This window comes from Rhipicephalus sanguineus, chromosome 2, assembly GCF_013339695.2.
Source record: "Rhipicephalus sanguineus isolate Rsan-2018 chromosome 2, BIME_Rsan_1.4, whole genome shotgun sequence".
In the NCBI taxonomy this organism is placed as follows: Eukaryota; Metazoa; Arthropoda; class Arachnida; order Ixodida; family Ixodidae; genus Rhipicephalus; species Rhipicephalus sanguineus.
In genome coordinates, this window is record NC_051177.1 from 218440644 (window position 1) to 218468549 (window position 27906).

Sequence of the window (27906 nt, forward strand, 5' to 3'; positions counted from 1 at the left end):
CTATTGTGACCTCTGTCAGCGACTAACCACACGCCAACCCTTTCACTGACGCCACCAACCTCTTGGGAAGCCACACACCGTGGTCTGCCCGCTTTTACACGCGTTGTTGATGTTGTTCGTTTCCTTAGTTTGTCAAATTTTTTTGTACCATCACTCCTGGCTTTATTTGTTTGCTTCTTTTGCAAAATAGGCTTTCTGTTTCTGCCAGCTCTGTGTGTACTGCGCGAATAGACAGACGGCTGAGCGGAGCCTGGGGTCTTGAGGCGTGTGAGAGGCACGCGCACCGCGTGTGAAAGTGACTGTCGCAGCGTCGCCCACCAAGCTGCGGCGAGAGGCTTGAACTAGCCTGGCCCACGCATCTCCCTCTCGTTTTGGTCCTCGCGTGTGTACGGCGCAAGCGGCCGGGCCCCTCGCGGCCCCGGCGTCACGTGACTCAGCCGCCCGCGGCGGGCGGCAGTTTGGCCCGTCGTCTGGATGCACCATTAAGGCGGCACCCGTTCGTCCCTCGTAGTTGTCGTAGTCGTAGTGCGTAACCAGTCGTAACGCTAGTACCAGATCTTGACCTCCAAGGTGGTGCCGGTGGGAGATTTTTCCTGTGCGTTGTTGAACAATGAAAAATTCGCAGCGTGCGCGGTAATTAAAAGCCGAATTCTTCTGTCTCTCATTCCCCATTAGCAGCCATTGGCATGTTCCAGTAGGAAACGTTAGTAGAAGTAGAAGTGTAAGTGTTAGCTAAAAGCCGACTTCTTCTGTCTCTCATTTCCATTAGCAGCCATTGTTTACCTCCAAGGTAGTGCCTGGTGAGATTTCTCCTGTGCATGATTAAACAATAAAAATTTTGTTCAAAACGCCGTTGATTGATGAAATAAACCAACGAAAGACGCCAGATGTTTTCTAAAAGCAAAACGAAAGAACGCCAGATGTTTCTAAAGCAAAACGAAAAGACGCCAGCTGCTTAACGAAAGACGCCAGATGTTTTCTAAAGCAATGGTTTTCTAAACAATGAAAATTCACAGCGTACATGTAAAATTTAAGTGAGCTGCAAGTCGTCATAACTCATCGAACCTTTAGTATAAACGCGCCCGATCTCACGTCGGTGATGATGTACTGGGCAGAATTCACGGAAGATTCACGGTTTACCGATGAACCTCCGGAGCTTCGCCCACTCATCATCATTCACTCCGTGTATATGCTGTGATTTTTTTTGTGTTTCCTGGGTTTCTTGTATGTTATGTGGCACATTCAAAGTGCATGGAACCGAAAATTTTATTTCCAAGAAACGCTTCCAGCGCGGCAAAAAAACATTTAAGGTGGCGGCTCGGGCCTCCTGTTTTTGCTCACTGCAATGTTTCCGGATCTCGCGGCCGAATTAACCGCGAACTTTAAATGATGTGTCGAAAAAATTCTCTTGCTGGTTTTAATACGCATTACTGTGAATTACATCCATGCTTTTTTATGCCGTCCTCAAAAGGAAGAAAATGTGAAAAAATGGCAAACGCGGCCAAAATAAAAGTGTGCTAAGTTTGAGACGCCTTGGCGCCTTTCCTATTTCAAACAGAAACATCAAGACATTGTGAAATATAGAAACGAGTCTTTGCAACATTTATACAGAACATCATTTTCCTATGGGCAGCGTGAAAAAAGAAAAATATAGTTAAAGAAGCAAGTTTTTTCAAAAAAGTAAATTTTCAAAAATAAAATAAAAAACTACGGCCTCAATTTTCACGAAAATTTTTTATCGAAGAGCGCTTATGTCAATGAACACACGGTTTTAATATCATAAGTCCTCATTAGCTTTGTTCACGAGATATGACGGGCCAAAATGACCCTTGCTGTGTGTGCTCACTTCAGTGCGATTCATGGTTGTTATCAGCTTGCACTGTGCGTAAATCTCAGTTTTAATTATTCTGCTGCAGCAAAACCTTGCTCTGGCGGCTTTTCGTCAAGAAAAATGTGTTCTCAGGTTTTATTTGTGTCTACCGTGTGTGAAAGTGGGCTGCTGCCGCCCTCTGAAGGGCTAACGTGTACACAGTTTGTAGCCTACAACCTCGCCTACAAGCATCAGATGAAGGTGGGCGCGCCTGTTGAAGATATCAATCGCTTCTTCCTGAAGAAATGCCTGGCCTACCCCATCGCGGTTAGATGTAGACAGGTTTTTCTTGAGGCGCGTAAAGCAATGCTAGCAGACGTCGCGAAGATCCTCGGCCTATGACAGCAGCTTCTGGAGGTAGGCAACAACAAAAAGAGCAAGGAAAAAAATATTGCGCAACGAAAATGATTTTCTCAGCAATCTTTTTGTGAATGCGTAAATATTGGCACATTATACTCGGACGTAGCCAGGGGCTGCGCGCATCGCGTGTAGTGAACAGCTAGACCAAGTCGAAACGTTTATACTGAATGACTTTGCAGAACTGCTCATGGTTTCACATTTTATGACCAAGGGTGTCTAAGCGCTTTGGGCTGTGATAATTAATTTGTAGAACACACTCGTTGTCAAAACTAAGGATAATGTCGTCTGGCGCCCCCACTGATCTCTGCTGTTCTCGACATGGGAAAGCACTTTAGTAAAGTGCCGACAAAACATCATCATTGGCAGCTTCGGCCACTTATGCCTTAATCATGCCGCACCGCACGTTTTCCTGGCTGCCATCAATCCCACTGAAGTGAGCACACACAGCAGGGATCATTTTGGCCGGTTATATCTCGTGAACAAAGCAAATGAGGACATGTGATATTAAAACCGTGTGTTTACTCACATAAGCGCTCTTCGATAAAAATTGTCGTCAAAATTGAGACCGGAGTTTTTTTTATTTTATTTTTTTTGAAATGAACTTTTTTGAAAAAACTTGCTTCTTTAAGTATTTTTTTTCACGCTGCCCGTAGGATAATGATCTTCTGTATAAACGTTGCAAAGGCTTCTTTCTATATTTCACAATGTTTTTAAGTTTCGGTTTGAAATAGGAAAGGTGCCAAGGCGCCTCAAACTAGCACTCTTTTTGATTTTGGTCGTATTTGCCATTTTTTCACATTTACTTCCTTTTTAGGACGGCATAAAGATAAGCATGGATGTAATTTACAGTAATGCGTATTAAAGCCAGCAAGAGAATTTTTCTACACATCATTTATAGTTCGCGTTAAATTCGGTCGCGAAATCCGAAAACATTGAAGTGAGCAAAAAAAGGAGGCCCGCGCCGCCACCTTCAAATATTTTTTTGCCGCGCTGGAAGCGTTTCTTGGAAATAAAATTTTCGGTTTCCGTGCACTTTGAATGTGCCCACATAGCATATAAAAAACCCAGGCAAAGAAAAATATCGACGGGACAGGCATGTTCGATCTCTCGTGGAATCACCCTGAAGGCAGAGCACGGACAACCACCACGATCGGCCTTCTTTTAGTAGGGAGCCAGAGGACGACCCACTCGAAGGCGCTGGAGAGGACGACCTATTATAGAGTTCCTTAGCTTCGCTACGCTCGTTATGTATTAGGATGCGGCTGATGAGCTCGTCGTTGTTAAAGCAGTCAAGAAATGTTCACGTGTTCGGGTTAGTTGTCCGATGGCGTGCTCTGTCCGTGTGTTCCGAGAGCGGCGGTCCTTTCAGACCCCACACTGGCGCCCAACGTGGGGCCCTTGGAGCCTCTGACGGCAGTTCTCGCGGTTCGGGGAACCTTTGTTTCAGCCGGATTAGAGTAGACCTAGGGGGAATTTTCATCGGTAGTGTTGGCGGCGTGCTTTCTCGAGGGGCGAGGATATCGGTTGATGTGGCGTATTTGAACTTGTCGGCTCGCTAAACGTTTGTTTTTGGGAACTTTCTTTTTAAGAACGTCGTCGATCTGATGGTACGAGAGGCACGTGGTGCGCCTCCTGGGAGAGAGAGAGAGAGAGAGAGGAATATAGCGGCGCGGATTGCAGGCAAGCCTAAAGCGAGTGAGTACGGAAGCCTCATAGGGGATCCGAGTTTTGTCTAAATAGCTTGTTCTATATGTGACTGTGGGAGTCGCGGATCAGAGAGCCGGGTGGCCAGGGGCCACGGGTGTCGATATTGTCTTGTATTGCGGCTCAAAGCCGGGGCGTCTTGACACCGTCAGGGACGGTGGGCGCCGATCGCTCGGTAAGCTGCTGTAGCGAGCTTGTAGGGCCACCTCACAGAGCTGATGTCCCTTCGTGGCTGCCCCTTCTGCGCCTGTGCTGGGCGCTTGTTGAATGCCGGTTGTTGTCGAGCGACTCGTTAAGCCTAAGGCTCTGCGGAGCTGCCTGTCGCACGTGGGATACAACCAGTAGATCGTGGCGTTGAGGTGTTGCACTCTGGTTAAGGTTGACCGTCCAGCTTCATCTTCTGGACTTTTGTCAATTTCAGACGAGAACACGCGCTCTGAATGGACTTTGCAAACTGACGCGCAGTGCCAGCATAGGCGCGAGGCAGGTGAGCAACGTGCTAGCCACGCCTTTTCCAACATGTGCGCAAGTTCATCACTCCGTATTTGCAGGCGCGACGCACGCTGCGTTGGCGCGCTTTGATGCGCACCGCCTACTGGCAGGAGGAGGACATGCGTGCGCATCGGCTGACATGACACGAAAGCTCGGAAACAATGCAAGTTATCTGCAAATAAAAAATGGCTACTAAATCCGCCAAAAGAGAAGTTTCAAATAGCCAGAAAGTAGCCGTGGGGTCAACCAGAAATTTTCGCCGCCAGGCGGAATCGTGAAGTATCCAATTTGGCGCAATGTAGCCAACAACGGCAGTATTCAATGATGTCCAAATAAACATTTTACTAGGTGCCTCAGGCGGCACAGAAATACATGTCATTTCGTGATGGTGGTCGTATTGTCATTCACTCTTTCAGCATTCCTAGTTTGAAGAATATCCCACTTTGCCTCAATGTGATGAGGTAACGGTGAAGGTAGCAGAACCTCACAAGAATGCTAATACCATCTTAATCCATAAGAAAGGGGACGCCAAGGACTTGAAAAATTACAGCCGTTCAGCTTACTGTCCGTTGTCTACAAGTTGTTTACAAAGATAGTAGCTAAATGAATTAAGACAACATTAGAATTGAATCAGCCAAAGGGCCAAGCAGGATTTCGCGCAGGCTACTCGACAATAGACCACATTCACACTATCAATCAGATGACATAGAAATGCGCGGAAATAACCAGCCCCTATATGTAGCCTTCATAGATTACGAGAAGGCATTTGATTCGGTCGAGATATCAGTAGTCATACAGGCACTGCAGAATCAGGGCGTCAACGAACCATATATAAATATACTGGAAGGAATCTACAGCGGCTCCACAGCCACCATAGTCCTACATAAAGAAAGGAACAAATCCCAATAAAGAAGTGTGTTCACTGCGTGCTTACAGGAGGTTTTCAAGGCCCAAGATTGGGAGGAGTTAGGGATACGAGTTAATGGAGAGTACCTTTGTAACCTGCGATTCGCGGATGACATTGCATTGATGAGTAACTCGGGGGACGAATTGCAACTCATAAAAGTGAACTGGACAAGGAAAGCAGAAGGGTAACTCTGAAAATCAATATGCAGAAACTAAAATAATGTGTAACAGTCTCGGAAGAGAACAGCGCTTTGAGATAGGTGTCGCGGCGCAGGAACTTGCAAAGGAATACTACTTAGGACAGGCAGCGAACGCGGAGGCGAACCGTGCGACTAAAGTAACTGGAAGAATAAGAATGGGGTGAAGCACATTCGGCAAGCATTCTCAAATCATGAATGGTCAACTGTCTCTCAACAGGAAGGTGCATAACAGCTGCATCTTAGCGGTGCTTACCTGCGGAGCAGAAACCTGGATCAGAGGCTGGGTCCGAGCTGGTTGGTACATTGACATTATGAAACCGTTAAGCGCACAAAGACGGGAACAAGAAGACGACTCACAAGCGCTCTGTGTGTCGACTTCTTGTTCCCGTCTTTGTGCGCTTAACGGTTTCGTAATGTCAGAAACCTGAAGGCTTTCAAAAAGAGTTCAAGTTAGATTGAGGACGACGCAGCGAGCAAAGGAAATGGAAATGATAGGTCTAACCTTAAGGGACAAGAAGAGAGCAGAATGCGTCAGGGAACGAACGTGTGTTAAGGACATCTTAGTGGAAATCAAGAAGAAGGAATGGACATGGGCAGGGCATGTAGCGCGTAGGCAGGATAACAGCTGGTAATCAAGAAAAACTCACTGGATTCCAAGAGAAGGCAAAGGCGCGAGGGGGAGACGCAAAGTTAGGTGGGCAGATGAGACCAAGGAGTTTGAGGGTATAACGTGGCAGCAGCAAGCACAGGACCGGGTTGACTTGCGGAACATGGGAGAGGCCTTTGCTCTGCACTGGGCGTAGTCAGGCTGATGATGATGATGAGGCAAATTCCGAGAAACTTACGTTCGGTAACAGAAGTCTTGGCCAAGATTAAGGTTGCACCAGCAAAAGCGCACCCATACATGGCGGCCAAGTTTTCTAGGCTGTTAGTGAGAAGGGCGCACACTCTGTCTCCTGCACCCACGCCATGCTGCTGGAAGCCGACGGCGTAGCACTCCATCAGCGCCAGTAACTGCCCTCGCGTAACACGTGCAGGGCCATCCACCTGTGAGAGCACCACTGGTTGCAGTCTATTTCTTTTTTGAACATTGAACATTGTTTATTTGCAGGAAAAAAATACAAAATTTCCCTGCGGGAGGCCAAGACTAAAGGCTAAATAGCCTGACAAGGTCTTTACCTCCTGGTACAGTCTGCGTCAGTGCCACATCATACACATTTACACATCAGTAACATACACATATACAAGGCGCAGCGTTGTGCCCAAGGCGCAGCGTTGTAAGCTCGCGAAGCGCAGGCCAAGCGGAGAGCCGACGGCTCCGAACTGCGAGCTAGCAAAGCTGAGGAAGCACGGCAACGAAGCGTTGCCGTCACTAATGAGGGCAGCGACGGACACTGCGAGGGATGCCGCAAGGGGATCATCGCGCGCAGACAGCGTCACTGTACGACCACCTTCACGGAGTGGATAAGCCGCGGATTTTAAATGCGGAGCGTTTCTTAGCGAAACCAAGGCATTTTGAAAGTTTCCATCCATCCATCCATCCATCCATCCATCCATCCATCCATCCATCCATCCATCCATCTATCCATCCATCCATCCATCCATCCATCCATCCATCCGTTCCATCCATCCATCCATCCGTTCCATCCATCCATCCATCCATCCACCCATCCATCCATCCATCCATCCATCCATCCATCCATCCATCCATCCATCCATCCATCCATCCATCCATCCATCCATCCATCCATCCATCCATCCACCCACCCATCTATTCATCCATCCATCCATCCATCCATCCATCCATCCATCCATCCATCCATCTATCTATCTATCTATCTATCTATCTATCTATCTATCTATCTATCTATCTATCTATCTATCTATCTATCTATCTATCTATCTATCTATCTATCTATCTATCTATCTATCTATCTATCTATCTATCTATCTATCTATCTATCTATCTATCCGCGTACGTCCGGGTGTTCTCGTGATCCCCTCCTGAACTTAGTGCACACCAAAATTGGCATGGGAGGGTCAGAGCGTTTCACGAATATGATTGTTTGGTCATGACATGAATAACACGAAAATCCTGTCGCGTTCGTCGTCAAGCCCTTTCGTCCAGACACGTGTGGCACATACCCACAGGGCGCGGTACATGGGTATGCGCCCCAAGTGATTGAAAGTTTATTACCCCACAGCCGCGCCAGTTCTAGAAACTGCTTTGGAAAAACAGCCTGTGCAGGCGGAATGTCGGTGCGACGTGATTTGTGGTTGTAGTGTTGGCTATCAAGGCTCATAACAAAGCAATAAACACTACATACGTACTCCTATGATGCAAGTGTCGTATCGGGTTAACGTCAGTTGTGGTTCTAGTGTTGGCTCCGCTTTTACAGCAGTCTAATAAACAATAGGAGGAGTATAGAAAGTATGCAAAGCTATGTGACAAAAAGATAGAAATAGCTAAAGACAATTTTTTATGAAGGTTTACACGCTGTTCTAACAAACAATACCAAAAAAAATTTGAAAGTGGTTAATCCTGGGACTTCTTCTGGACAGTCAATATATCTAACTAAAGGCGATAAGCTGTTGTCACCGTCAGAGGCTGCAGAAGGGCTAAACTCATTCTTGGATCCGTTTTCACTGAGGAGGAGCCCATTCATGCCGATTTAAAAGTTGACTTCATTAACAGCGACCACAATGAATGACATCGTGATCACTTCAGGAGGTATCGAATCGGCTATTGAACCTCGTGCAAATAAGTTATCACCTGGATCAGATGGTATATGCTGTAAGTTACCTAAAATTACTAAGCCTGTTATATCACGTGCTTTTGTGGCTTTATTTCAACAATCAATTGATACTGGATGTGTGCCTGACACATGGAAAATTGGTCGCGTGACTGTAATATTCAAATTCTCTGAGCCATCAATCTACAGGCCTATTTCAATAACCAGCATACCTTGCAAATTAATAGAACGCGCCATATCATCTGTAGCAATGAAGTACTTACCTAAGCATAATTACTTTATGCTTTAATATGCTTTATGCTTATGCTTTATGCTTACTTTAATAGTAATTTCTTCGGTGAGAAATCAATGCAGACATAACCAGGAGTTTAGATCCTCAAGGTATGCTTAGTCAAGGTCAAGAGACAGCGCGCACTTCCGGGGTACTGGAAGTAAACGTTTTAGGCTTCCTACGTGTCAAGCTGTACAAATTATTTTCATGAGCCTAGGGACCACTCAGAGGGTGCACGCTCAGTCACCGTGAAACCAGCGCAAATATATGAGTAATTTGGTGAATACTATGGATAGGTAGTTTTAATGAGCACAGTTCACTACTGCTTTTCTGTAGCTGGCAAATTTACGTTTTGCAAACACGAACTTCCTCTGCTGAAGATGTCATTCGGACGAGAAGCAATGCCGGTTTGAAGTGTTCATACCCGCGCGTTCGTTTCACACAAATCGCTCTCATAAACATAACAGAGTTCTGTCATTTTTTCGTCAGAAGCATCTGTGGGCGCCTGAATGGTGCCGATGCATCTTTATGAAGGGTAAGAGCGAAAAGAAAAAGAGACGAAAAAGAACACATATTCACAGAGACACTACTACCAACAAACCCCTTGCTGCAATCCCGCCACCGCTTTTAACACTGAAACTGATGCGCCGCACCAATGCAAATGAAGAAACGGCCGAGCCAGCCAAACGAAAGTTCAGAGCGTGCTGTCTTTTTGTTCGGCTGGCTCTGCCGTCTTTTTCATTTTCCGTCATGCGGTATACGAATTCAAGTACGACAAACCAACTCGCCCACTCAACACCTGTCTACTTACAACGCAGAATCTGATCCCACGAGTGCGCAGAATTCCCAGGCCACTGAGAGTTAACATTCTTTTGACACAGCGTTGTCACACCCAGGAGTTGTCACACCCACATTTCAACCATTTTCCCCATTTGTTGGGCTACGACAATCTCTCTTGTGAGCGGATCTCCATTTCGCTCAGAGAAGCTGTACAGTATCAACGGAAAAATATTGCCAGAAGTGACCGCGGAAATAAACTTTTTCCAGTCCAATCCAAGTGAGCACTTTTCGGAGTGGGAAGATTGCGACACTCGGCGCTGTTTTTCCCGAGCACGTTGATATCGAGAGCGTCAAGCACATTTCACTTTCCAAAGCAGGGGTGGCTGGCGGAAAGAACTCCAACAGCTTTTTAGGGGCAACTGCGATAAAGATACGGTTGCTTGCAACTCCAGTGAAAAAAAAAAGAAAGAGATCAATCATGAGCATAGCTCCAGCTGCCGATAAGCAATGAAGAAACGTTTCTTTAAGATATGGGCTTTCGGATGGGCCAACAGCAAGATGGGCTGCTTTCCGCCGGTACGCCGGCCACCCCTGCTTCGGAAAATGGAATGTGCTTGGCACTCCCGATATCGGCGTGCTCGTGAGCAACAGCGCCGCGTGTCGAGATTTTGCGGCTCCGGCCACCGGTAAGTTGTGCTAATCTTTTCCCGTTGCGATTGCAGCTGAAACGCAGTCACACGTCTTGCAATACATCGCTAGAAAACCGCCAGTGGCGTTCCGGACATTATAAGTTTGCGCATGCAAACGATCGCACGCTTATAGCTCAGTAGATGACTGTCGCCAGGATTTTTTCTTGGGGGGTGCAAATCCAGTTGCATTGCGGCTGCGGGAGGGGTGAAGCGCTGCTGTAGTTCGGGTGAGGGGCAAGTGCTGGTGTGGCTTGAGGGGGGCAAGTGCCCCTTCAGCCACCACCTGCCGATGCTCACGGTTCAGTACAGTCATAACGTCAAGAAGGTGTCTCAACGTACTACGTCCCTCCTCCTAGTTTACGCTCATGTAAGGGATTTGTGCCTGCTATACCGAATCCCGCGTATGCAGCCGCATACGTATGCTTCCAGTTCCACGTAATTGCGCACTGTCTATTGACCTCGACTAAGCGTACCCTGCACCCAAATTACGCATGCTCTGGGCCCTGATAACTGCTGCGGCATCAGCGTAAGCGGCCAGATCGAAGGCTTCCACATTTTAATTTGTTTCCGAAGTGAGCTTTGATGTACGACACTTCAGTGTCGTAGTACAACAACAATGTGTGATGCCGGAAGTGAGGTATAGCTGAGCCTGTGCTGGTCATTTTGATTGGTTGTAAATAAAGAACATGTGGCGCATGCTTGCGATGTACTCATTGTGGAGAATTTACAAATGGTGATTTGTTTAATACTTGTTAGAGCGGCGAAAAACACAAATTTGTGCATCAATTTCAATTTTTATTGACACTGGTAGCTCTGTCCAATGGTCTACATCAATGCACCATGCTTTGCATTTCTGCATCAGGGCATAACCGTTGATTCCTCTATGGCAGAACGCGAAATTTCCCTGCGCTGCCGTTATAGTTTTCCTTTGCCTGCGTTATTCTGTTCGGTCAACCTAAGTGCGTGCGCGTTCCCCTTCGTCTGGTGCCTTGTGTTCGCTGCAAGTACCAACCAATCAGCCCAACAACACGTCTCGGCAAGTTACACTCTTACTCATGTGGCATCGGTCTCGGTGCCGTCGCAGGAACTTTTTACAGCGGCGTGTCTTCGTACCTAACGAGGCATAGTGGGTCGCTTCTTCGTGCGAGCTCGCGCTCAAATTCCGTCCAGTCGGAGCAGCTCATCGTTTCTGACGCGCTCTGATCTCTCATTTGTCGACATATAGAGCCGTGTGCTAAATTCCGTGACACCGAGTCCGTCATAAAGTGCGGCGCCCGCATGCGACAGCAAGACCACCATGTGCGGCAGGGTTCCGTGCAGCAAAATGTAAGCCACGTTTTGAATGGAGCCAGACAAACCAGACTGAAACGTCACTGGGTGTGTGAAATACGAAATGTAATACTACTACCACTACTACTACTACTACTACTACTACTACTACTACTACTACTACTACTACTACTACTACTACTACTACTACTACTACTATTACTACTACTACTACTACTACTACTACTAATAATAATATTAATAATAATATCTGGGGTTTAACGTCCCAAAACCACGATATGAGTATGAGAGACGCCGTAGTGGGGGACTCCGGAAATTTCGACCACCTGGAGTTCTTTAACGTGCACCTACATCTAAGTACATGGGCCTCAAGAAATACAAAACGGTATGCCAATTTACGTAGTCTACTTTTATTTTGAATTCGGAAGTTGAATAACTTCTGTTTGCGAATGTCCCTCTTCAAAATTTCTTTTGCATTCATCTCAGGACAATTCAAGGAACGCGTTGCAGTGTAAAACTACGTGGGTGAAATTTGGGGCCCTTTCGTAATTTAATTTCTATTCTCGCGCATTTTTTGTGATGACTGCACTTACTGATCACTGCAGGAACCCGCATATGCACTACCCTAGTTTGCAGTTACCAATGCAATTTCGCGCCGCCATTGTATCGTACTGTCGTACCAACACGCCCAGGCATCCACTGTAGCTGCATTTATTTCTAGTACCATGGACACTTTTAATTGTTTCACCGTTCAACCATGTCTCATCATCGCCATGTGCGTCATTTCTGTTTGCAATGCACGAAGATTCTGCTTTCACGTCTGGCATAAGTAACTCCCCCTCCCCCCCCCCCCCTCCCCCGACATTCTCGTCCTCTACAGTGGTTTCAAGCTTTCTCAAAGCCACGGGGTCTGAATGCTCAAGGTCCCAAGTTCCGAGTGACACCGGCAAGCTCGATTTTAAAGGAGTGCCTTTCCCTTTCGCTCAGAGGCACTACGAATCCGAGTGAAAGCAGGAAGTGGCGAGAACACCGAGATATTGCTGATGCGACCACTGATTTTCGTTGGAGACTGATGCTGACGGAACTTCGAGCTTCGTTGCCAAAGAAGCCTTCGCTGAGCAAGGACTCCGTTCGTTCCTTGGGTCAAGTGTCCCTTTTTGAGCACATTCGTCGTGTGCTGGACCGCGGCCCCAGGTATGCGGTTGAGCAAAAAAAATTCAGGGCGGAACTTCTGGGCCTCGTCAGGACTATTTCAAGGAAGGCACCTGATGACTGTTCTGAGAGGTGTGTGTATGAGGGTTTGGACGTTCTAAGCAGCCGTAAGGCAACCGTTGGCAAGGTTCGTGTTAAGCAAGTATTGTCTTTTCTGAAAGATAATTGCTTGTCTCTACTGGCATCACATAAAGAGGGTGGTTTTCTTCTTCCTAATGCCGTAATGGAGGATGAGAACCTGTGTGGACGCTGTGACTGACGTTCGCCGTACGGCCCAAGCGCGGATGATCGCAATCAAACGATGAGCGAAAATTCTGCAGAAGCGTGAGTACTTGCATGCGGTGCGGAGGTGGCAGGTCGGCATCAAAGACAGATTCAAAGATGTCTGATGAAGGAGAAGTTGATGATGATGCAGAAGACGTGTGCTTAACGGGAGAAGTAAGGGCGTCGAGCTCATAACAAGGCGTGTCATCCGAAGTCTCGATGATGTGAAACGGATCAATAGGATGAACACGACCACGAGATTCTCCTCGAAGCAAGGTGACGGGGTGATGAAACGGATTGCACACAAGCATAGCCGATGATCCAGATTCAGTAGTGAGGACGGCAAACGGGAGAGGGAGAGCCCTGCGACGCAGAAAAATAGGCGATGGCGTAAAAAGGACGGTAGCATCCGGCGCGGTGGAGCAAGAGACGGGCACAAGCACTGACATTGCGGGTGGTATGTCCGTGTCGGACACAACAGTGAGCTTTTGGCTGTACTTTTAGAAAGGTCAGGCAATGCGGCATCAGAGAACGGGAAGAGCGCCACCTCGGCCCGGGCACAGTCGATGATGGCGCGATGCTGAGACGAGAAGTCCCAGCCGAAGATGATGTCGTGTGAGCATGAAGAGAGCACAAGGCATTTGACGATATAGAGCACGCCGTCAATAACCACCCTCGCGGTACATGGAGCAACCGGTGCTACGGGCTGCGTACTTGCGGTGCGCAGTAGCATGCCAGAGAACGGCGTTGTGACCTTACGTAGTTTTCGAATAAAGTTCTCGTCCATGACTGAAATCGCAGCCCCAGTGTCAATAAGCGCAGTGGCGGCAGTTCCTTCTACTATGACGTCGAGTAAATTGCGTGGTGACTGTGCAGGCCTTGTAGAAGTTGCGAAACTGGCAGTTCGTGCCTGCGGAACTGCAGGAACTAGTTTCCCTCGCTAGGGGACTGCCGACTACGTAAGGGTGAAGGCGAGCGACGACGGGGTGACGGGGAGCGATGGTTGCTGAAAGGTCGTCGTGGAGGCGGCGAAAAGTCGGAGCTGAGACGCGTGCCATGGTCGCCAGTAGCGTGTGGGTAGCCGTATCCGGGCGTCGCGGCAGCTTGATGAGCAGGTGACATGCGACGGTTGCAGAAGCGCGCCACATGGCCGGCGAAACCGCAAGCGATGCATATTGTCGCGTGGCGCAAGCGATGCAAGCGATGCAGGTTGTCGCGTGTGCGCCAGGGGTTCTGAGCGTATTGACTTCGAGTTGGCATTGGAGGAGGCGCAGGAGGCTGTTCGCGAGTGCATTGCTTCAGAGTAGGCAAATGTCGGCGGCGGAGGTCGCGCCGCAACCGCGGCATAGGTCAGAGGTGCAGCAACAGGCAAACATGGCTGGGTCAAAGGTACCGATTCGGCAAGTTGCTCGCGGTTAGCCCTCCTGATGGGAGTAGCCAGCAATGCCTCATGTTGTAGGGATCGATCGCTCAGAGGCAGCATAGAGGGCTGGCGCGTCACCTCCTCCCGAATAAAGTCTTTCATTTGGCTAGAGAGCGATGCAGCGGGCGACGGGTGGGAGGCTAGCGTGAGGCTCGAGAGTGGTTCAGCAGCTGCGACAGAGCTGCGTGCAAGGACCCTTTGTCGACGCAGCTCATCGAAACTCTGGCAAAGAGTAACGACGTCCGCGACAGAAGCAGGGTTCCGCGCAAGAAGCATCTGAAATGCCTCGTCCTCGATACCTTTGAGGATATGTTTCACTTTCTCCTCTTCGCTCATGGAGGCATTGACGCGGGAGCATATGTTTACGACATCCTAGATGTAGCTCGTGCACGCTGGCGTAGACGTTGTTCAGCGCGCAGCTTTCGTAAAGTCGGGCGGCCGAAGAGGTCTGCGATCGCTGTCTTGAATTCAGACCAGGTATGGAGCTCGCGCTCGTGGTTGTGAAACCAGAGGTTGGCGACGTCAGAAAGATAGAAGATGACGACACGGAGTTTGGCCGGGTCATCCAAGTTGTTGGTCTCACTGACGCGCTCATAGGTGGAAAGTCAATCTTCCACGTCAACCTCACCGGTTCCGCTAAAGATAGGAGGGTCACGGTACCGCTGAATGGCGCCGCTGGAGCTGGAAGCCGTGGAGGTGTCGGGCTGACTGGTGGCAATGTCGGTCATCGCAGCGGTTGAAGCAGCAGGCAACGTTCGGTTGCGAAGTTCCAGGTTGAGGTCAGGGATTGCAGCAACCTCCACCAGATTTCGTATGACGGTTTATTAGCAAAGTACTGACGACTTGTGCAGTCGAAGTAGCGCCGGTCCAACAGAAACGCAGATCACGCGCACAGCAACAGCCGACCGTGCGTGGCTACTTCCTCCTCTCCACTACATTCCGAATAACCTCTATAAAAGCAAAGCTAGTGAGGCATATTGGTCAGTGTTCAAGCTTCAAGATAATGTTTCACTACCTAGGGTAGGACCGAGGCAAAAATAGCTTTGTGAAACGCTGAACCTTGACGGATTGGCGAAAAACATTCATGCTGGCAATAAGCTCAGCTTGGAATTGTTCTCTAATACAAAGACGCACAAAGTCGACTGTCCTTTCCGCGTAATATTTTCCTGGGCTGAAAAATCGTTCTATACTTAGGTTTAGGTGCACGTTAAAGAACCCCAGGTGGTCGAAATTTCCGGAGCCCTCCACTACGGCGTCACTCATAATCGTATCGTGGTTTTGGGACGTTAAACCCCAGATATTATTATTAAAAATCGTTCGCACAATTTCTTCGGAGTAAATTGAAAGAGTTCGCCATTGAGGATCCTTTCGTTGCCAGGAGTGCAGATGATGTTATTGTGTTTTTGAAAGGTAATCACTTTGCTGTGATTGCCTTTGTGAACATACCTGGTGAATCACCAGGCATGTTCAGTGGATATTAAGGATCTTTATTATTCTTTGCCACATGATGAGCTTAGGTGTATCCGTGATTGCATTGACAGTTTTGGTGTACTTGCCTATCAAAACATGACAGGCATTTCCTTCGAGGGCTTCATGGAACTGCTTGACATGTACCTTAGGTCGACTTTTGCAACTTGGGATAGTCATGTTTATTTACAAAGAAAAGGAGTTTGCACTGGCTCCTGTTTGACAGAAATTTTAAGTGATTTATTTTTGGCCAGCCTTGACCGCACTATCCATTATCGCCTAAAAGAGTGATATGTTGCAAAAGTCTTCCGTTCCGTTGACGTTTTCCTTGTTTTTAACACGAAAGTGTTTATGCCGGTGGCCATCAAGACTTCAGGGACGTATTTCCGTCACGGAAATGACGTCGAAAAAATTTACACGATCAGATGGCAAAGAAAGAAAAGTTCCATGAACGGACATCGAACCCACGACCGCTCGGTCCGCAACAACAGATGCCGGGCGCGCTATCCACTGCGCCTCGGTCACAGACTCTAGAGGCTTTACAAACGCGCCTTTTATATCTACCACTCTCCTGGTCGGCGGGGTGCTGTTGCCCTCTGGGAGCGGTAAAGTAGAGTATTTCGTCATTACTGTGGCCTCCGCGATTAGCACCTGCAACGCGTTACACGTCCGTCCCATTCGCCGCGTTTTCAATAGAAGTTCAATTTTGTCAATACCTTAACACACCGCGAGGTTGCGATCTTAGCCCTAGCGTCGTAAAAGCGTCGGTCTCGCTCATAGCGTCACGCTAATCCAAACCAAAAATAGCTCTACGACGCGCGCCTGCCTCACCTGGCTTTAATACCGCGTTCCCCGCTCATGCGCTCGTCCCGAGAAAAATCGCGGCCGGGCTACCGGGGCGGCATGACGCGCTTTGCGTTTCCCTCTAGTCCGGCCGTGGTGTTCAATCACATTTTAAGATGCCTCGGCTCTTGGTAGCTCGGCTGTGGATGCTTCATTGAATAATATTAGGGGCGAAGCTCCTTAAAGCGGCACCCGTTCGTCCCTCGTAGTCGTAGTGCGTAACCAGTCGTAACGCTAGTACCAGATCTTGACCTCCAAGGTGGTGCCGGTGGGAGATTTTTCCTGCGCGTTGTTGAACAATAAAAAATTCGCAGCGTGCGCGTTAACTAAAAGCCGAATTCTTCTGTCTCGCATTCCCCATTAGCAGCCATTGGCATGTTCCAGTAGGAAACATTAGTAGAAGTAGAAGTGTAAGTGTTAGCTAAAAGCCGACTTCTTCTGTCTCTCATTCCCATTAGCAGCCATTGTTTACCTCCAAGGTAGTGCCTGGTGAGATTTCTCCTGTGCGTGATTAAACAATAAAAATTATGTTCAAAACGCCGTTGATTGATGAAATAAACCAACGAAAGACGCCAGATGTTTTCTAAAAGCAAAACGAAAGAACGCCAGATGTTTCTAAAGCAAAACGAAAAGACGCCAGCTGCTTAACGAAACTTTGCTAAAACGGCTGCTTGGGCGAGTTGGTTCATGATTAAGATAGATTTACCAGCGCAAAAAAGACAGGACATTTAAAAAGGACACACACACATAGCGCTGCAAGCGCTATGTGTGAGTGTCTTTCCTAAATGTCCTGTCTTTTTTGCGCTGGTAAATCTATGCTTAACGACAGACGCCAGATGTTTTCTAAAGCAATGGTTTTCTAAACAATGAAAATTCACAGCGTACATGTAAAATTAAAGTGAGCTGCAAGTCGTCATAACTCTCATCGAACCTTTAGTATAAACGCGCCCGATCTCACGTCGGTGATGATGTACTGGGCAGAATTCACGGAAGATTCACGGTTTACCGATGAACCTCCGCAGCTTCGCCCACTCATCATCATTCACTCCGTGGATATGCTGTGATTTTTTTAGACGTTTTTCGTGAGTGTCTGTCGCTTCTTGTTTTAACCCTTGAAGTTCCTGATGACGGGTCTATTTCATTCTTAGATTAAACTTAGCCCTCTTTACTAACCGTGTATGTTGGACTTATGCACCTTGAGTTAGTAAGCCTTTGCTTCCTTTGGAGTGTGCTCACTCTAAGGTTGTAAAAAGGGCAATAGCGAAGGCTTGCTTCTCGCACGCTGTGCGAAAGTCCTGCTACCACATGATTCAGGCTAGCTTAAATATGCAGGCAGGACGCCTCACCAACGCTGGATTCCCCTCTTACATTATGACAGCCGTTGCTGAGTGTCTGTCTGCTGAACGAAATTAAAATGAGCCCAGGGACGCTCGCTCAAAAACGTGCGAATGGAACAGACAAGAAAAAATTGTTGTCATTCCTTACATCCACGGTGTGGCAGATAACCTGAAGAGAACAGCCGGGAGATGCCAGGTTGATGTGGTATTCTCAGCCCCTGAGAAGTTGGCTAACTTGTGCAGGGGTGTCAAACCTGATGATCGGAAAAACTGCGCTCGCAGAACCAAGCATCGGAATAAGTTTGCTCCATGCGCTGAAGGCGTGATATAGTCACTACCACTGTCTTGTGGCAAGCGGTACATCGGCCAAACTGGCCGGTGCCTCAATGAGCGTCTGAAAGCACATGCTTACAGCGTTTCTGCGACGGTATGTGGCCCCTTTGGTATTCACTGCCATGACTGTGGCTGCGTTCCTGAATGTGCTGTTGTCAAGCGACATCGGGACTAGCTGACACGAGAAATTATGGAGCCTTTGAAAATGGCTAGGCTGGGCAGCGTGTGCGTGAGCAGGCCTTCAGTTGTCTTGACAGGACAGGAAATTGATTATCTATCTGATGGTTGTAGGCAAAATGTGCATGGGTTACTGTGATGAAACTGACAGTTTGTTCATGTTATCTTTTGTCCCTTCTTTCCATAGTTTTGCACTGCGCTAGCATATATTGCGTGGTGTTGCGATTAAAGCATTGTTGTAAGTGAGCGCTGCTGTTTGTGGTTCATTTTTTCTTGTGCTCCGTCTTTCGCGCTGTTTTCTTTCCGCTATGTCGTACCAACACGCCAAAGCACCCACTTTAGTCTCAACATAGGCCAAAGTAGCATTTTGCGAAACCATTCAGGTTTTTCGTATATCTTCGTTTTTTCGTGAAAAAAAGAAGGAGTTCCCTCAAACGGTAAAATTTGCTCGTATACACTGTATTACGGAGTTGAAAACATTGAGCAACTTTTTGAAACTGTTATTATAGATAAAAGCAGAGTGCTAAGGCACCAAAAAACGTAAATTTTGAAACAATGCACGAAAAGGTCGATTTTGAGTGAATTTTTCTTCGCACTTTATTTTCCGACATTTTGTGAAACTGAAGTGGCACTCACGTGTCGAAAAATGTTTGGCGCTCAACATATGGTGACAAAATACTCTGGAATTGATGTTCATATGCGTGTAATTTTATGAAAAATTTTTAGGGGACTATAATTTGTTCGAGTGCCAAGACGAATTTGTAGAAGCGCCGTATAAAGACGTAAAGAAGGTGATTTATCAAAAGGAGCCGGGTCAGCACCTCAAATAAAAAATTCGTTTTTGTATTTAACGAGGGCTGAAGCCTGCACCCGTGTGCCGCAGAATTCTGAAGCTAAACCATCTTAAGCTTATTCCATTTCCATTAGTGCAAAGTCTGCTCACTATAACGTGAACCAAAATTGAATTGTAGCACTGTCATGTAGGCTAACAGTTTTAAGCAAAATCATTAGCGGATTCGTTACGCTATGCTGCCTTCAACTGTAAGAAAAATGCTATAGGTAGAAAGGTACTTCTCGTAACAGCACGTGAAAGCGATAGTCTGCCGAAAAGAATTGTAGAACGTTACATTATAAAATAAAATTTTTCTCGAAAGATACGAATATTTCATGTTTATTAAAATTTTGTTTGGTGCTCATAAATTATCAAAATATCTTAAATGCATGAATGATTGCTAGCCGTCCGGATCGGGCAACCATGTACAAGTGGTCAGGTCGGTTGGTGTTTGTTTCCAATAAATGCGAGTTGCGTGCTACGAGTGGCAACCGGAGCCTAAGCAATAGGTGGTTTGCTGGAGATTCAGTTATTTAGAATCGGATTTGCAGCCGATAATATCGCGATACATCAGCGGCTGCAATCTGCGCGATGCCGCCGATGTCACGCGGCGTTATTTGTAATCACGCGCTACAAGCCGTATGCTGAAAAAGCGGCTAGCTCTCCTGTAGTCGAGAGTAGATGTAAGCGTGCAATGGCTACCGGCAAAGCAGATTGGTTGGCGATTATGCTACACACATTCTTGAAATGGATACTGTGGACGTCCGCAAAGCCACACTCCACTGTTTCCTGTCACTGCGTGGGGTAAATATTGAACCTTGCTTAGCGTATGCGGCCACCACACGACGCAGGCCTGAAAGCTTATTTAGCCGGAATGAACCTGTTTCGAGGTAAACCTCGTTGCAAGTCTCGCCTCGGTCACACACCATCCGAGCGCTTGGTCACGCAGCGTGCGCCATCTTTCGAAGGTGGAGCCAAACCCTCGCCGTGAAACTGGCAAGCCAGTGGAGTTGAAAAGAGCACAGACCTATTAACCTCAAAAAACGTCACTCAGGTGTTTGGTACCTTGTATCTGCCTTTGGAACGTCGCCATTGAAGAAGACAACTCAAATTTCAGCGTATTAAACGTTACAGGTTCAGTGATATCACGAACAAACACTAACACCTCGGAAAAATATTTTTAAAATTGTTTGGGCAGTAAGTATCCTATGTATTACTGTCCTGCACAACTGGTTAGGTCCAAAATCCGCATTTCTTTTTGCTTTGCACCGAAAGCCCGGGTGTTCTCGACTGAGACTCTGGCTTTTGGCTCACGGTCACTTGGAGGTCGCCGACACCTGAAAGCATTTCATGCTCATGCTCAAAAGTACTGACAATTTGATTTGTGCGGTCAAGAGAGCAGCTCTCTCTTTTTCGCGGGGAACGTGAACAAGTAAAATTCTTTGTGTGCGCGTGCACATTCGAGTTATTTTTTTTCGTAAGACGTACAACTAGCAATTTGCAATGAAGTCGATCTCCGCAAAGAAATTTTAAACAGTATATTGAACAACATTCCTTGCATCCGCCTTAGTTATTGCGCACACTGTCTCAGGACATAAGTATTACCATACGACGTGAATACTAGAAAATAATGGTACATGGCAGAGAGGACAGCGCCTCAACGTCAATAAACGTGAGTTGTGTGGGGCTTGGCACGAGACGTTGCTGTCATTTGAAGTTACGGTGCGCTCGAACAGGCAAGTGATAGGCGGGTATCATTACTGTCTGGGCTCTATCAGCTGCGACGCTCGACCACCACACAGATTGTTAGTGGCTCAGTTAGGGTTCTTCCGCTCTGAGTTACGGAGTTCGTTTGTCCGCTACCGCTAGACATTACCTCAAACTTGTGCAACTGGGATAACACATAGAGCTCATAGCTAAGTTGAAATCGAGCATTGCCACGAGAAAAGTTTTTTCCAGCTCCAGAGAGTAGGGCGACAGAACAAGAAGCGCGAAGACACCAATCAGCGCTAAGTTCCAACAGCTTATTTTTAGCGTCCAAGCAATATTTCTGCCTAAGAAAATTCAAAGGTAATTGCAATACCTGTCAAGCATGTAATCTCTGGGCAGGAGCTTTGTTCTAGAGGTTCATTTTTTTAAATATTGCCAATCTCGTACGAGATCAAAGCAGTTAAAGGGGGGGGGGGGCTACAGAAGCAAATGAGAAAAAGAATTAAATTAGAAATGTGCACAAAGTAACATAGAATGACAACATAAACTGCAAAACATACAAACAGCAAAAGATCACAGCTGGTTGTACAACAATGCGCAATAAATACATAAATGTAAATGTAAGGTGAGAAATATAGGCTATATAATATATAAAATATTCCACTACAAACAGAATAGTTAAACACAACAAACTCGTGCGTAAAATAGCAATGGTAACAAATAAATAAGGTAATAACCTAGCTTAAGCGTGCTGTGTTAGTAAAGCTTCCTTGATTATTGAGTAAACTTGTCTAGCGGCTTCGTGTTAGCAGTTGATGGGTCAAGTTCATTCCAGTCTCTTATTGGTGTCGGGAACTAAGAGTATTTAAAGCAGTTAGATTGGTGTGTATATTCAGTGAGCGCTAAGGAGTGTTTGTTACGTCTAGGTCTTGCTGTGGTGATTGAAATATATGTAGTAATGTCAATGTTGAGCTGATTGTGTAGGAGTTGATGCATGAATTTCAATCGTGCTACTTTGGCTCTATTTTCAAGGCTAAGAAGGCCAGCGCTCTTTAGTAATTCGGTAGGTGAGTCTGAAATTTTATATTTGTTAAATACAAACCGAATGGCCTTTCTATGGATACTTTCTAGTTTGTCAGTGTTATGTTTAGTATATAGAAACCATGTAATGTTAGCATATTCGAGGACGGTGCGGATAAAAGTTTTGTATGCTAAGAGCTTGATGTCGGACGGCGCAAGACGGAGGTGTCATCTAAGGGAAAATAGCTTTTCTAAGGCAGTTGATGTAATGTTGTTAATGCGAGAGTCCCATCTAAGATCGTGTGTCAGTATCAAACCAAAAAAAAAAAAAAAAACGGCAGGAAGTGGAAGATGGAAGCTTGCGATGAAAAAAACCGTAAACAGGGGGTGAGTGCTCGAGCCAAGAAGACAAGTCCACTTGTCGAAACGTTGGCTCGAGCACTCACCCTCTCTTTACAGTATCAAATCAAGTTATTTGTGTTCTTGAACTCGAGCTAGCTGCATGTTATTTGCGGTATATGGGAACTGGGACATATGTCTTTTTCTGGTAATTGTTAGGGCAGCGGCTTAATTAAAGTTAAGGGTCATTTGTCAGTCAGCGCACTATTTAGAAACTGAGTCAAGAGCATCATTTAAAGTTATATGCGGTCCTCAGGAGAGTTAATTTCACGATAAAGTATACAATCGTCTGTGAATAATCTAATTTTAGCGCGTGTGTTAGATGGTAAATCATTGATAAAAATTAGGAAGGGAACTGGAGCCAGTACACACACCTCGGGCACACCAGATGTGACGGGAGATAGAGTCGATGCCTGATGGTTAATTTCTGCCAACTGTAATCGGTTAGTAAGGTAATCTTGGATCCAGGAAACGATAGGTCAGTTTCGCAAAGTTGATTCGATTTTAGTCATTAGTTTACTGTGTGAAACACCATGAAAAGCCTTCGAAAATTTAGTAGGAGAAGATTAATTTGTTTTTGGTTATTGATACTGAATGATATGTCATGGATTAGCTCAAGAAGCTGAGTGACAGTAGATAGACCTTTTCGAAACCGTGTTGGTAGGTGAAAGGGTGTTTTCTTCTTCGAGGTGTGTGGTTATGCTTTCAAGCACGATGTGTTCAAGTGGTTTACTGACTAAGATGGTTAGGGAGATGGGTCTATAATTGGAGACTTCCGCTTTGTTACAGAATTTATGCACTGGAAATATTTTTCCGACTTTTCAATCTTGTGGTAATGTACATGTTCATAATGATATATTAAAAATTAAGCGCACGTATTTGGTTAACTATTCTGCATATCTCTTTGGGAATCTATTTGGTATGTTATCGGGTCCGCGTCCCTCTTTAGTGTCGATATTGAGTAATAGTGTAAGTAGACCGGGTTCTGTCACAACAGGTGCTTCTAAGCGTATTTGGTTACATGGGTTAACATGTGGAGTGTTTCCATCGTCTATGGTAAAAACGGATTGAAAATATTTGTTACAAAGACTCGCTGTACAGAGGTCATCTGAAGGAACTGGGTGTTCGCTTTGTTTTTTAGATTTAAATTAATTCCAGAAATTCTAGAGGGATGTTTTAAGGAAATGGGAAAGGGTATTTTTAAAGTAGTTGGTTTTAGATTTCTTTATTTGGACTTTTCATGTTACGAATAGCGGTGGAAATGAACTCTCGAGATGTGCGGTTGGGATTTGCTTTCCATGTCTTTCTTAAGCGTTTTGCTTTACATTTAGCATGAGTGATGTTGCAATTAATCCATGCATTGCTCTTTCTTGCCTTCTTTGTTTTCGTGGGTACAAAAGTGTTTAAACAACATGGTACAATTTCTTTGAATCTAAGCCATAGTTGTTCAATATCTGAGGTTGCCATGTTGGATAGCTCTAGAAAGGCAGGAAATTCGCCGATGACGTGATCAAGTATGCTGTTGTCGTCTGCATTAGCGAAATCGTAATAAGTAGTTGGAGGTATTCACGCGAATAAGTACACTACAAAAATAAGTTTGTGGTCCTCTATGTCATCCATGACGTCGATTTTCGCTTGATCAGATGGGAAGTGTTCACTAAAAAATATTAAATCTAAAGTGTTAGATGAAGACCCGCGTGTACGTGTAGGTTGAGTTACTATTCGAGAGAAATTAGGATTAAACATAGTATCTAGAATAAGTTCGGAACAAGCCGAATGAAAATGAAAGTTTGCTTGTCTATATCAGGCATGTTAAAATCGCCCAACAAGATTAGCCTGCTCTTCTGCGCATAGCGTATGAAAAAGTTGTGAAGTGATCTAATGACGTCAATATCTGCGATGGGGCTCCGATAGATGCAATCTACAATGAAAGTGCGTGCACCGAAAAGGAGCCTGCAGAAGATTGCTTCCGTACCCATGACATCGGGAAGCTTATTTTCTTGTTTATCAGAATGGCTACGCCTCCCGCACGTGACTGTCCGTCCTTGCGAATTATCGCGTAATTAGGGGGTCATATCTCGTCATCTCTGACGTCGCTCGTAAGCACGGTGTACGAATATACTCAGGTGATGACACTCTTCCTCCAACGCATGGGAAACCGCAATCCACGCGCGTCCAGATAATGTTCGGGTTCTTATCAGATGGCTTGCAGTTTCATCGGCGCTGTCTTGGAGGGCGCTTCGAATAGCGGGGCAGTCGTCTCCATAGCAACGCGCATGCTGCTGATAACGTGCATTTTTCTGTGCCACTTTGCTGGATAATGTGCATCCGCCAAGCGGTGTCGCGGGGCGAAATCGAGAGAGCAACAGGAGAGGGCACGGCGAGCGCGGCGGCGATGACGCAGCACCACCGTGATTCGGCTACTCGCGGGCGCTCTCCACCTCAAGCCATTAGATGGCGCACCACTCAACGGACCGACGACCGAACATTTTCTGGCCGCTTAGGCGCGCGCAGTGTCAACACCTGAATATTCTTACACCGTGCTCGTAAGCCACGTTTCAGTTAGTTCAACTAGAGTGTAGTAGAACAGGGGAGTGCTCGGAACGAGCTTCGAAAAGTGATGCCCAAACGGGTGTCAATCCGCTTGCGGCGCTGCGATCGGTAGTCTGCAATGTATCGTCGTTTAAGAGTTGCGCGCGGCTCCGCCGAGGTGGTGCAGCGGTAGAATACCCGCTTCCCCCTCAAAAGGCCCGGGTTCGAATCACAGCTGTAGATGGTGGGTTTTTATTCTGAGTGTCACCTTTTATAGCTTATTGTTTTTCCTTTGTTTCTTAAAACTAGCTTCAGTTGGGACGTGTCACTTTAAAAAGCAACGCAAAATGTGAAGTAAATAGAAGAAATTTGACAGTGAGCACGGTTATTTGCAGCGCCATCGCGCGGGATTGAACAAAAACGTAAAGTATGGCCTCCGAGATTTTCGCGAATACGCGACTCGAGACGAGATTTCACATTTCACGTTACTTTTTGTAGCAATGCGTAGCAACAGAAGCTAGTTTTATGAAACAGAGGAAAACCAATGCAGATATAAAAGGTGACACTAAGAAGAAAAACCCACCATCTAAAGCTGCGGTTCGAACCCGGGCCTTTTGATTGGGAAGCGGGCATTCTACCCCTGCACCACTTTGGCGAGGCCGCGCGCAGCTCTTAAATGACGACACACTGCAGACTACCGATCGCAGCGCTACAGGACGATTGACCCCTTTTGGGCTTCACTTTCGGTACATTGGTACTGCGGCCGTTCCGAGCACTCCCCTGTTCTAGTACGCTCTAGTGCAACGAAGTCTGGTTTGAGGCACAGAAACAACGATTCAAGTACACCCATTTCGTTGACAATGCTACGAGCGTTTAGATTGATGAAGCTTATTTCTGCCGTCACGGGCGCCGCTTCGACGCTGTGTTTTGCTGGTTCACCTGCTGGCTGCATTCTTCCTTTAAAGGGACTCCATCATTCTTAGTATCGTCCCAGCGGTAAAGCTCCCCATTTAGTCGTAATTTTTCGGCAACTAGATACACCTTTGCTCCAGATGCCCTGTGCTCCTTAGCGAAGCGTCAAAGTTTGCGGCTAATGTCACGTACGGTAGCTGCGAAGTCTCCACCAATTCCATAATTCGTACCCTTTAGCTTAAAACAGTTTTTTTAAGACTCTGCTTTTGTCGCGAGAGTCAAGCAGCTCCAGAATAATTGGGCTCGGCTTTTTACTAGGTTTTCCTAGTCTGCGGATTTCATCTTTCGCACATGTCTCGAGCTGTTGACTAGTTTCCTAAGTTTCCTTGTACACCATAGACCAGCAGGTTATTTCTTCTGAAACGGTTTTCCAAGTCATCCACCTTTAGGCCTAACGACTGCACAATCTTTCAGAATTTTGTTACTTCATTTCAACAGCGCTTCAAAGGAAAGTATCCATTTTTTTTCCTTTTCAGATAGTGGCAGTGACAGACAGTGCGCTGACGAATTTATTCGGTATGGTTAAGTACTGGTATTCTGCACTCTCTCTCTCTCTGTTCCATCTAAGGATCGCTTCAAGAACTTAGTTTTGTCCATTAGTAGGGTACACTGACATCTTTCCCATGATCACCCCTGTGACCCCCTGAATTGGTGCGCACTGCGAGTCGGTGCTCGCGTGCTGGTTGAATAAAACACAGGCCAGTCTGACCGGTGTTTGAAATCTGGTTAAAACAAAGAGCACGATTTTACGGACTTCGTTCGATACATCAAGTACTTCTCTATAGCCGAACCCGCTGTTAACGAATTCTAGCACCTAGTACGTAATACTATGAACTTGGAGAAAAAACGCGCACAGAATAGTTGTGCCATTTCCCTCACAGCGCATAATTTATTCTGTCGCCCTCTACACATACTTGCAGTAGGCGGTCACTTTGGTTCGCACCGCGCGCCTTGCAACATCAGCGCGAATTTTATTTTCAACTCGGGAAATATTGTGAACCAGTATCATGGAAATCTGCGGCGCTTCCAACAAAATATGCGCACTCGCCGCGCCACATAGTCGCGCCTTCTTTCAAACGGAGCTTTCTGTAACGCCTGTTTGGATTTCGCACGCTATTCCGTGGCTTGCGTCCAAACAGTCGTTAATCTTTATTTTTACTTATATTTCCGCTACCATAAACTATTGCAGGGCTGGTTGACGCATGCATTGCTGCGCTAGCAATATGTTTGCTCTATCCAACGTGCGGCTCGTCATAGAAAGCGCATTTCGCATGAATTATGCTGTGAAAGTTTCGCGTGTTCGATATTAAACATAATTCATTGCACCCGGTTTCGTTATAAAAGTGTTTGACTGTAACCTGGAATCTCGCGAACGACGTTGCGTGTGCAGTCGATGAGTCAGTGAAGAAGCTTTACTACAAGATCTGCCTGGTTTGTGGTCCGGGCTAGACAGCACAGGTAGAGTCCGGGAGACGTTGTCTCCCCATAGCCTCCCTGACCAAGATGGATAGCCCATTCTTGGCGTTCGACCAATGAGCCGAGCAGCACTATCCGCCACCGCTCTTGTGAGGGTCTCTGGAGAACTTGTTGATATGTTGGGACATTCCAACAGTATATGTCCGTGTGAAGCCTTTTTTCTTTTGCATAGCTTGCATTTGCTGTCCGTGTATAAGCGTTTGTAGCTCCTGTGGGTGTCCACATAGTTCGTGTAGGAGTTTGTAAATGCCTGTATTCTGCCTCTTGTTTTTTTTAGACTTGGGTGGGGTGGTGAGGTGCGCGGATGACGTGCCGTGCCTCTCCGTACTCTGAGTGGTAGGTTGGCGGCGTCAGGGATGTCTATCACCGAGAGGTCCGTGCGGGTTCTGCAGTGACTTAATCCTCGCGACAACTCATGGGCCATGGATAAACAACCGCATTTAGACGTATAATTTTGTATCTAAACTTTTGGTGGCATGACAAAAGAGGTGCAGTGGAGTGCAGCCTTCTTTGGACTAGCGCGTAGTTGCGGATATTAGTGACCTGCAGGTAGTGAAGGTATATAGATACCTAGACTATCTCCTAGTGCTTTTA

The 27906-nt window shown here is 46.5% G+C and overlaps 1 protein-coding gene across 1 annotated transcript in view; it reads right to left on the reverse strand.

The window, feature by feature from the left end:
- LOC119382233 (uncharacterized) overlaps positions 1–27906 on the reverse strand; it is a 286762-nt gene that overhangs the window by 199435 nt on the left and 59421 nt on the right. Inside the window, exon 3 of the mRNA XM_049412767.1 lies at positions 6378–6579. Within this exon, the coding sequence (XP_049268724.1) occupies positions 6378–6579 (202 nt within the window). The remainder of the gene's footprint in view (positions 1–6377; positions 6580–27906) is intronic.